We start from the raw sequence: 11,898 nt of genomic DNA, 5'->3' as shown, positions 1-11,898 counted from the left end.
AAGAAAGAAAGAAAGGGCCTTTCTCTATGAGAAGGGCACAAAATTTAGGTGACAGGAAATAGCATTAGTGTGGAGTTTAAACCTTGAATCTGACCAAATCTTTATTCCAAAGCATTTTACACTGGAAATGACTAGATACCTTTACTCGACAAATTTAAATTCTTTTACCACAACTCCCTCTGACCATTTGAATAGAGCTTGGAAACAAGATAAACTCAGGGGTTTTTTTTGGGGCTGGGGCGTGGGTCAGGGGTTGGAGAGCAGCTACATTATTTTGTACATCTAAGTTGTGACATATAATTTTTATCTCTACACTATAAACAAATAAACAATTACAAAATTATTGTAAGTGTTCTGAAATAGCAAATAGGAGCTAGATAGGCAAACACAAGTAGGGAAAAGAGATCTATTTTCAACTTGGCCACTAGGGGAGGCATGTCTAGAAAGTGACATTATAGCTGAGATCTCAGGGATGACAAAGTACCAGACCCTTGAGAATGGGAAGAAAGAGCTTTCAAGTTCAGAGGCCTTAAGGATGGAAGGAACTTGGCCTGTTCTAGCAGTGGACGGAAGGCCAATATGCTGGCATCATCGTAAACCAAGTTGAGAGTTACCAAAGAAGAGGTTGGAAAAGAGGATAATTTAGATTCTTACCCTTTTTACTTAAATGTTTTGATGGCCTATGTATCAGTTAGTATAGGACAGGTTACCATAGGGTAACAAATGACCCCCAAATTTCAAAACGAAGTTTATTTCTCAGTCATGCCACCTTCTCACTCGGGTTGCCTGAAACTCCACTCTATGTCTTCACTCCTGGATCTATGGTGACAGGTCAGCCTGTCTGGGATATTGGTGATTATTACCATAGGGGAAAGAATAGAGCGTGAGTCTTCATGCTTCTGCCTGATGTGACACATGCCATTTCTGCCCACATATTGAACAAACGAAATTACACAGTGATGTCCAATTTCAGTAGGACGAGGAAGTATAATCCTCCCCTGGGGAAGGGAAGAGCATATTGGTATAGTTATCTCCTTGCCAGTCTATGTCCTTCTTATACATGTGGACCAAGAAGTAGAGAGAAGTGTACCGCCTTTTTTCTTTACAGATTCGCTAGTTATTATCAGAGAAATGATGACTTTAAAAAATTCACGCCATCAGTAATTTTGTCAGTGTGTAGATGTTTTAATTTTAAGACCTCAAATTTCCCACTTCTCTAAATTATAGCAAAACAATTTCCTTAACCTCATGGGTCCTTAATTTGAGGGCAAAGTTTAAATCAACTTCAGTAGAATAAAATTTTGTATTTACTAATTGTAAAAATCATTTCTTCTTTTTGTGGAGCATCCTCAGCTAGAGAAAGGACCATTTGCCAACAGTACCGAATAGCATAACCTGATGCTAATAATTTACCAAGTGCTTTTCCACACGTTAAAGTATCATATTTTGGCATTTTATTCATCTTTACATTTGTAAGAGAGTTCAGTTATGTATTAGTATTTACATCTTCTAAACGAAGAAACAGAGGCAGTTTAGTTCTCAAAACCCCACAGCTAGGCCAGTCTTGGCGAGAACAACTTAAATTGGTACCATTATCCCTTTCAGCCCTGAGAACCACCAGCAGAGTTAAGCAATCTTTGTTGGCACTTTTGGTCAGTGCAAGGCATGGGGGCAGAAATGTTGGGGCAGAAACGTAAGAGGGCCAGGCAAAGATATGAAAATTGTCTGGAGATGAAAAACTGCATCTAGCAGGGCTAGAATCATGTCACATTATCTTTTTTTTTCTTCTTCTTCTTCTTTTTTTTTTTTGTTCTTTTTTGTTTGTTTTTTTGTTTGTTTTTGAGATGGAGTCTCTGTCACCCAGGCTGGATTGCAGTGGTGTGATCCCGGCTCACTGCAACCTCCATCTCCTGGGTTCAAGCGATTCTCCTGCCTGAGCCTCCCGAGTAGCTGGGATTACAGGCTCCCGCCACCATGCCTGGCTAATTTTTGTATTTTTTGTAGAGACAAGGTTTCACCATGTTGGCCAGGCTGGTCTCAAACTCCTGACCTCGGGAGATCTGCCCACCTTGGCCCCCCAAAGTGCTGAGATTACAGGTGTGAGCCACTGCACCTGGCCATGTCACATTATCCTCACTGCCATTCTGAAGCATTTGTGTTGAGGTTGTCCATTGCAGCGTAAGACTGTCCTATCTATAATTTTTGTCTCATCCAACCTTGTTTATTATGGGAAAAACACTCTGGTGGTACAGCAGTTTGAAAAAATTTGTTATCCTTAAACTATTAAGTATCTGGCTTTATTTGATAAAGCGGTTGGCTTTCTTTATTGCCTCCTCAAATAATAACACTGGTGCCACTTCTGTAGGAGATGAAGGGAGCTACATTTGATGGAAAGCATATTCCATTTTCAAAGGAACGCTGAGTTTTTCCTGTAGTGGTTTTTTGATGACCCATTGCTAAGTTCTTAATAATTCTGTAATTCTGTCTGTTCTATCAACAGTAGACTGAGAATCGTTGCTGCCATGGTTGTCGTGTCAGCGTAGTGACTGGCTCATAAGAGGTGCTCATTAAAAATTCCAGCAATGGTCATGGGTTCTGAAAGATAGACCAACATTCACAGGACCAATGGCTTTATCTCAACGACTTATATCCTGCATCTTAGAGGCTGATGCTAGGGGTAAGTAATTATCTGGTATTCAGCGAAAACTTAGACACTGGGATTTGCATCTATACAAAACTACTCTATAGTTTAAAATTAGAAAAACACGGCCAACACGCTGACCAGTCTTAGTAAGGGAAAACTATCAGTAAGTTAAAGCTGACTTACAGTAATAATTTTACTCTCACATATATTTGCAGTCAAATCGTATTAAGTGAGTATTTTTCATTACTCATTACTTGTGGCTAAAGAACAAATTTCACAAAACACAGATAATTTCACATTATCCTCTCAAATTTTATTTGTATTCTGCTCTAACAAATATAGTATGAAGGCAACAGTTGTTTTTTAGTGTATGGCACAGATGAAAAGAAACAAACAGATTTAGAAGCAGTCCAGCATTTAAATGCTGGTTTAACAAAAGAGGCACGTATTATCCTATTTAGCAGTTTATACCAGATATCAGAAGCCATTTTTTTTTCCTTGCAAGCAACAGACTACATTTATTTGCGTTAAGTAAAAACATACCTTGATCAAGAAAATTACTTTTTTTCTGATTTTCCTTTATATCACAAATGTCAGGGTAAGGCAAATCCTTAATGAATCATGTAATAAAAACCCTATTCCCCAAGAAAATATATTGAACATATTCTGCTAACTTTGTTATTTTTCAAAGCAAAGCCGACATGCACCACATACAGAGAAATGTCTTTTCAAATCAAGTGCATCAAGCAGAACTGTATTAATTCACAAAGAGGCTTTTCAGTGTTTCATAGAAAGATTTACAATTAGCTGCGGTGATTAATATGTGACCCAGTATCACAGACAGTGATTCGGATGCCTTCTTTGTAATTTTTTATGAAAGAAGACTTGTCCATCATCTGAATAGTTACCAGCTAGAGGAAAAGCCCCTTTGTCTCTCCTACAGCGAGGACCATTTTAATTAGAACTATTATGTTGAAGGCCTACTTTGGTCCTCTGTATGCAAACATGACTAACATAGGGTTATTTTCCTCCCTCCTTCCTGTAACCCTTCATGCCACATAGCTGGATTGGAGTTTGGTTGGAAATTGACATCCAGAATTTATGTGCAGGAAAATCAATCAGCTTTTCAAATCTATTCCATTGTACAGCCAGCCAATGGCAGCACCAGCAAATGAAGGTTTTCTGTGTTCAGGTGTCTTTGATCTGGCTATAGTTAGATTGTTAATATTTCACTATTGAATTGGAAATTAACTTTATCATTTGTTTTAAAGCATAAAACTGTGTAGCCAAATAGCAACCAACAAGCATGACGAAGCAAAAATGAAAACACAATCTAATTACAGATTGAAGATAAATCAAATTCAGGAGTGGGGCTGAAGATATTTATTCCTTATTCTCTTAGCTTCCTAGATACAAAGATTACTTTCATTCTTCTAGAATTTTTAGGCAGATAATTCCCTCCTTCCACTTCTACCCCACCCAATTTAAAATAAATGAATTAAATGACTGTCATTGATGATAAGGAGAATGCCAGGGCTGGATAATTCCCATCCTGGCTGTTTCTAGCGAGGACATTAGGTCTCTTCCATCATTGTTCATTAGAAAATCTCTGTCCCTCTGTTTCCCTCATGTTTTTTTCAACTGTAACTCATTACTGAGGCTGAGTAGCACTAACATTTGGGAGTCACGAGAAAAACGAGCTTCTAGCAGATTGTACTTGTCAAACACTTCACAAGAATGATGGCAACTTTCAACTGAGTTATAAAGATGGCGTGAAATATAGAAACTGTCAATATTTGGATGACATCATTTCTTGGATTCCTTAAAATGAGCCTTTTCTTTGCTTTTCCAAAAAGCAACATCTAATGGCAATAGAGGATATAGATGCTTCCATATCAAACTGGAATAGCAACAGAAGGCCATAATCCCACATTATGAGGTCACGTAAATGTCATTCTTGCTGATGTCTTCATTTTATTTAAAAAAGTTTTGTTAGAATATATGGCGTATGCTGAAGTATAACTTGTTAACTATTCCAGTATATCAAATAAGCCATCCAGAAGGGGTAACAAATTCAGAAAGGCTAAAACTAAAGTCATAGGAAGATAAGAAGATGAATTTTCCATCGAAAAAGTACAAAACTGAAGAATTTGATGGAATATTTAGAAAACAGAGCATCCTTTTATTTTAGAAATAATACTCAATCCACTCTTTTTCTCCCTCTGTTAGGAAAAACAATATAAATAAGTTTTAACTCTAAAGCCCTTATAAGGAAGATGGATTTAAGAAGATATGAAACAAACGATATGTTTCCACTGAAAACAATGACATGACTTTGGAACCCGGGGAGGCTGTGGGAAGTAGGCGTCTGGCCTTATACTGGCTCTAGGATAGATACCGGTGACGACACCTGGCCTCCTCAAGATCGCCATCCCTTGTGCCCACTGGCATCTTGGGTTTTTAGTACTGCTGTTCCCCTTCAGGGCTGTATCCTCCCCTTCAGGGTTTTCTGGGTGAGGGGAACAACCATCAAATCAGCCTTGAACTTGGCATAAACAAGTGACACCATTTAAACACAGACCAGGAAGACAGAACTGCAAGCAAAAACTCTAATTTCCTGTAATTTCAAATGAGACTACTCTGTGGGCTGTCAAGCCCTGGGTGAAGACAGGATGTTCTTTTATGGAAAACATACAGAGATTTCAGGAGGAGCTTTTGATATTCATAGGCGTATGTTTGGGTCCTAAATGCAGTGCCCCTTGTCTTAGCTTTTAACTGCAACACCTAGCAAAGGGCCATCCTTTACAGTTATCTGGCGAAGAGTCACCTCTCACTGGTGGTCTCCATGTGAAGACCTCGTGAACCAAGTAAGCTCTGCTGAAAGTCAATGCGAAAGAAGGATGCACCTGCCACCCTGGTTAGGAAGGAAGAGACCCAGATGGCTGCCAGGGCCCACCCTTCTGTTATGCCTCTGCACTCTGCTCTGGAAAAAATTCACCTTCCATATTTCTCATTAGCCACTTGGAATAAACTGTGCCTTGGGAATCCCTGAAGAAAATATTTTCACCTCACTGTCCAGACCTTTTCCAAGTGGTTTCCAAGGCTTTTGCCCATTTTCTATCCTGCCTCCTCTGTCTGGGGATTATACTGCTGCTGGGCCCATTGATTCCTAAAATGTAGCCTGCAGCTCATTAAACAACTGTCTTCCTCCCCTTCCTTTGAATACACCACTGTGTGACCAGCTTTGTGAAATAACCAAGAAAGCAGACGGGGCCAGGATACACATGTGATTGTTCAACCAAGCCACTGTGACCCTGGGGCCAAGTTGTAAGAGAAAAGACAGAGATTACAAGGATAATGCCTGAAAGATGCGTTAACGTGGATCCCTCCACCAAATTAAAGGAATTTTTTTTCTTTTTTTCTTTCTTTTTCTGCAGATAAACGGAACAAAATGCAGCTGGAGAAATTAGAGTAAAGGATTCCCCGTCCTTCTGTGGGACTTGCCTTCCCCCCACCCCCACCCTCCTCCACAGCGTGTGCTGCTATCTTCCCGAACTCCCCCAGAGCCAGGAGAGGCCTTGCGATACCGAGGATTGTCATTTAGTTCCATTTCTTTGTTCCTTCGCTTCATCTTGTGCCCCTGCTGAAGACAAAGAGAAGCCATTTGTTAGATTAAAGATAAGACACCTTCACAGGCTTAGCAAGGAATACCTTTTTAATACAGCCATTAAATGTCTCTCACCCCTCACATAGGCCCAGGAATATCTTATTTGACTATCAAAGAGCTTTGGATATCTGAGCTGTAATTGCTGGCACATGATATCTTTAAAGAGCATATAAATCACTGCTAATAAATGTATGCCACATTGACAACGAGCTTTGGCTGATGGGGACGATTCACTCAATTCTTCAAAGTATTCTTTGAAAACTGTGACCCTGAGTTGATGTGGCTTCCCTTTTCAGGCCCATGCACACGCTCTAGTTTCCAGGGATCAGCATATAAAAATAACAATTTTCATAATGCTGCTTTGCAAAAGTCATTGATGGTTATGCCATCACTTCAGACTGTATTTATTAAATTATCTGCCTTTTTCACTACCCATGAGGGAATGCTAAGAAGACACTGTGCCCCAGAAGAGCCTATACGTTTTATTTTTTTAGATTTTTAAAATTGAGGTGTAATCCGCCTACAGGAAAACAGATCTTAAGCATACATTTCAATCTGTTTTGAAAAATGCATACATTAAACCCACACCACCATCAAGATATACATTATATCATCACCCCAGAAAGTTCCCTTCCCTATTACCCCACTCCTGCTGGAACGAACAAATGATCTGATTTCTATCTCCATAAATTAGTTCTTTTCTGCCCTAGAACTCCCTGCAAATGGAATCATACAAGTATCTCCTTGTGTCTATCTCCTTTCACTCAGCGTAATGCTTCTGAGATTCGTTCATGTTGCTGCTTTGTTAATCTGTTCCTCTTCGTTGCTAACTAGAATTCCCATGTATGTATATGTCACTTTTTAAAGTTCATTTTCCTGCTGCTAGACATTTGTGTCGTGTTAAGTTTGGGGCTTTTGTGAGCACATCTGCTATGCATATTCTTGTACAAGGCTTTTGTGAATAGAGGTTTTCATTTCTCTCAAATAGGAACAGAATTGTTGGGTCACAGGATGGATATATACTTAATTTTACCAGAAACTAACAGTTTTTTAAAATGTGGTTGAACCATTTTATATGTTCCCCAGCCACGTGTAAGAGTTCTAGCTGCTCCACATCCTCTGTAACATTTGGTGGTGTTAACTTTATAATTCAACACTAGTGGGAGCATGGCGGGATTTCATTGTGGTTCTGTATTTTATATCTGCGGTCCCTGGTTTTCAGTAATCTCAGTCCAAATTAAATTAAGCCTGGAGAGGCTTGGTGGGTATCAATCAAATACATAGCCCTACACTGCTTTATCTCCTTGTAGAACTCTTATTGAACTTAACATGTCTTGGTTATTCTCTTGCTCTCCTTCCTGTCTCTTCGTGTGTCTTTTATATTACTACATTTTAATTTGTTTTTTCTATTGCTGTTAATTATTTAGTGTTGCTCTTTTCTGATTGTTTTATGTCTGCTTTTAACTGTTTTGTCATTCTAATGTAGCTATTTTATAAAATCTTCAAAATTCCCTACTCTCTTATATTCTCATAGTGCTAATTGTCCTGTAATTTTACCTACTGATTCTCACTCAAAATGGATCATTTCCTTGTGTGTTCTGTAAGTCTTAAAACTGTAAATTCAGCTTCAGAATTTGTTTTTCTTTTGCAGAAATTCCATGGGGTAGTTTCATATTTCCACTTGCCACATACACCAGGGATCACACTGGTCTGTAATCAATTATTAAGTTCATTTTTCAATTTGTTTATTACTGCATGACTTTGGATCACATAAAATTGTGTTTCAAACTCACAGTGTATTTGTGGTTTCTATCTATCTCGGGAGCCTTTTTCTTTCCCCATGCAGTACCTGGTGCAGATCCAAGTCTTTCTGTTAATTTCTTGAGCTGGAAGTCCCAGATTTATTTATGTAGAGGTATCAGTTCCAACTCCTTACCTTGAGTGGTTCAAGGTCCAAGGTGGGCATTAAAATGCAAGACTGTGGCCATAAAGGCCTGTCTCTGTATCAACAATCTGAAGCCCAAAATTTAGTGGCTTATAATATGAGTGATTCATTATTTCTCATGATTTTACCATCTGGCCTTGACTCAGCTGGGCAGTTCATCTGCTTGAGGTGGTACCTGCTGGGGCCAGAACATCTGAAAGGGACTCTCATTTTCTAGGACTTTTCTCCATGTGACTTCCTTCATTCTATAGGATAACCTGGGCTTCTCCCAAGGTGTCTGGATTCCAGGCAGCGAGCATTATGAGAGTGCAAAAATGGAAGTTACAAGCCTCTTAAAGCTCAACCTAGAAGCCACATTCAGTCTTCCATGTTTCTCCAGAACCAAAGGTTCAGATTCCATAACCATCTTTACTGCGCTCAAATACTTGTTGGAAAACATTTACATTTGGAAAGTGTTCCATTGATTCATTTAACCCTCCCCCTGTTGTATCCTTATGCTACCCCTGATTTTTTACAATTACAAATTATACAACGCCAAACATTCTTGTATTATGTCTTTGAACTCTCTATTTCACTGTATTTCTTTAATTTCCTGGAAGGTATGATTCATGGAGCAAAGGTTCCTTCTTCCTGTCAAATGACCAGATCACCTTAACAAACCCTTCTGTGTAAATATTGCTGTGGGAGTCAGTGATGTTGCACAAGTCATTCATTCTGCCTCTGTGACAACTGTGTCCAGAAACTTGCTATTGCTTAGGGAGCAGAATTTTGAATTGGAGTATTTAAATTTCCATTTATGAGCCAGGTGACCCTGTGCATGTCACTTCTCCTTCCTAGAATTTAGTTTCCTTAAACTAATTTTGGACTTTAAGTTTTGATACCTGGACTATAATCCCAGCACTTTGGGAGGCTGAGGCAGGTAGATCACTTGAGGTCAGGAATTCAAGACCAGCCTGGCCAACATGGCAAAACCCTATCTCTATTAAAAATACAAAAAATTAGCCAGTCACGGTGGTATGCAACTGTAATCCCAGCTACTCAGGAGGCTGAGGCATGAGAATCACTTGAACCAGGGAGGCGGAGGTTGCAGTGAGCCAAGATCGTGCCACTACACTGTATACCGGGTGACAGAGTGAGACTGTGTCTCAAAAAAAAAAAAAAACAAAACAACAACAACAACAACAAAACAAAGGGTTTTGACACCTGATTCATTTGGGTTAACATATAAGTTCATTTTTATTTTCAAGAAAAATATCATTTTGATATTAACCAGGAAAAACAGAGTAATCCTGGCACTTTATCTGGATACTGGTCACACAGGAAAGTAATAATGTCTGTAAGAAAAAAAATCTAGACAAGAAGTCTATAGTTTATTGGCAGCAAAAGGGTAAAAGGAAAGGAAACACCGAGGTGCTTGCATTTAAATTGTTCAGGTTTAGTCTCACTTCATTACTTTTTAATGGAAACTCCTCAACCATATCATTTCTGCAGCTTAGCAGGATATTTTAAATATATAAAGAAAGTAAAAAAAAAAAAAAAAGAAATGTTTATAAGAACATGTTTGTATGAGCTTATACTTTTTAGCAGTCTTATGCTATACATGCATTACACAGATACCATTACATTTAGTTTTAAAGGATGTTCAAGACCATACAGAAAGAAGACATGTATTCTTTCACGCATTCCCAAACTTCATTCTTCCGTGATGCTGGAGCACAAAAATGGTACAGCCAAGCCTCTTAGGAAAGTGTAGAGAACCATCAAGAACATGCAGGGAGTGCAAGGAGGTATAGGGGGAGGTATAGGGGGCAAGGGTGTCAACGTATCATTTGTGCCTTACACTTGATGACCCATGATTCATTTATTCCATAGGTTTTTTTTTTTTTTTCAACTAAATATTTTAAACCAAGAGTTGGAACAGTTATAAAAGCAAGCATGATTTCCTTCTTCTAATTCTTCTCATCAGCCCTCAGGGTATGGAAGAGGATTACAGACCATTCATGTAGCAGTGTAAAGGAGGCTTAGCATGACTAGCTCCATTTTGCTCCCCGCTGCCCCCGTCCAGTGATATCTTTTAGGTTAATTGCTTTTGCTCATCTCTTCATGTAGGGTGAGCTAACAATGGCAGGAATTTAGTTTATAGTTTAACTTTAAAGCAAAGATGACAATAGTTCCTTCCCAAAACTAACCACGCAAGAGATAAAGACAGTAAGCACACAAGTAACAACATTATGTTAAAGATTTATAGGAGCAATGTGACCTGACTAAGGGCAAAGAAGTTTCACAACTCCCCCTTGGACCCTTGCTGTAGCCCAGATATCTGTCACCTCTTGATCTCAACCACCTCCCTCTTCCCTTTCCTCAAAGATAAAAGGAGCCTAAAATTCTATAAATTTAAGGTGATTCCTTAGGACATTAGTTTGCCATCTTCTTGGTTTGCTGGCTCTTGGAATAAAGTCATTTCCTTGCCTCAACACCTTGTCTCTTGATGTAACTGGCTGCCATGAAGCAAGCAGTACTGGCTTTGGACTCAGTTACCCTCATCATTCTAAATATACTTTAGTCTCTATTGAGAGATTTAGAATGTTGGTCTGGAAAAACTCCTAAACATGGTCTGGACCAGGCTTTTTATTTTCCTGGGAGTTCCCTGAAGCTCATTCAATGTAACAAACCTTCCTGCAGATGCACGAGTCCACAGGTAGTGGTGTGAAAAAACAGGACCTAAGGCGGGCTTGTTTCTGTCCAAACACACTCATATTCCTTTATACAAACTCCAGGGCAAAGATTGAGTGTTATGCTTAAAGACAGATATACCAAGTAACTCAGCAGGTAGCTTCTAGAAAAGCAATGCTTCAGAATCACCTTGGAGTTTCTGAAATAATTTGACCACTCCAGGAGGCCAGGAGTGAGATGGATGGAGACATATTTTACTTGTCAAAGCACAGAAAACCAGGGTATACATGATTTGAATGTGCTGTAGCTCATCTTTTCCCCTTCAAGATGGCAAGCTTCTAGGGGTGATCCTTTCCCCTTACGCTGTGTTATTTGGTTTAAAGATTTTCAAAGTTTATCCCAAACCATGCTGTGGGAACTTGGCAAAAACCGAGGGAAATCCAACATGTTATTTGCAAATAGTTCTTATGGCTGGTCGATCAATTGAAAATCTCACCACAAGGGGCATCTTACCTATTAGTTGATCTTCTTGTTGACTCTCTGTTGGGTCATTTACCTTGTCAACCTGACTATTCATTTCCACTGTCACCAGAAAAAAAAAAAAACAGTTAAATATTCATTAAACCTAAATCTCTGAGACAATCAAAATGGCCCATGATTTGATACTTTCCTGATTTCCTATTTGTTGCCTCTTTTCCATTTATTTCATTCATTCAAGATTTGGGGACTATTCTTGTAGATTTTTACTGGTGGGAGGAGAGGATATACCTCAGACATCCCCTTCAAATCTCATGTTGAAATGTAATCCCCAGTGTTGGAGGTGGGGCCTGGTGAAAGGTGATTGAATTGCAGGAATGTGTCCTTCATGAATGGTTTAGTGTCATCTTCTTAGTGATGAATGAGCTTATTCGTGAGATCTGGTTGTTTAAAAGTGTGTGACATGTTGCCTCTCTCTCTTGCTTATTCTCT

The 11,898-nt window shown here is 39.1% G+C and overlaps 1 protein-coding gene across 1 annotated transcript in view; it reads right to left on the bottom strand.

Moving 5' to 3' along the window:
- Window positions 1–2,935: 2,935 nt before the first annotated feature.
- The window catches only part of MACROD2 (MACRO domain containing 2), a 584,358-nt gene continuing 575,395 nt past the window's right edge, over window positions 2,936–11,898 (bottom strand). The window contains exon 10 of the mRNA XM_011979458.1: window positions 2,936–6,287. Coding sequence (XP_011834848.1) covers window positions 6,241–6,287 — 47 coding nt within the window. The 3' untranslated portion in view covers window positions 2,936–6,240. The remainder of the gene's footprint in view (window positions 6,288–11,898) is intronic.

This window comes from Mandrillus leucophaeus, unplaced genomic scaffold (genome assembly GCF_000951045.1).
Source record: "Mandrillus leucophaeus isolate KB7577 unplaced genomic scaffold, Mleu.le_1.0 Scaffold202, whole genome shotgun sequence".
NCBI classification, from domain to species: Eukaryota; Metazoa; Chordata; class Mammalia; order Primates; family Cercopithecidae; genus Mandrillus; species Mandrillus leucophaeus.
The sequence above is the reverse complement of the archived record's forward strand: the minus strand, read 5'-3'. Positions and strand labels throughout refer to the sequence as shown.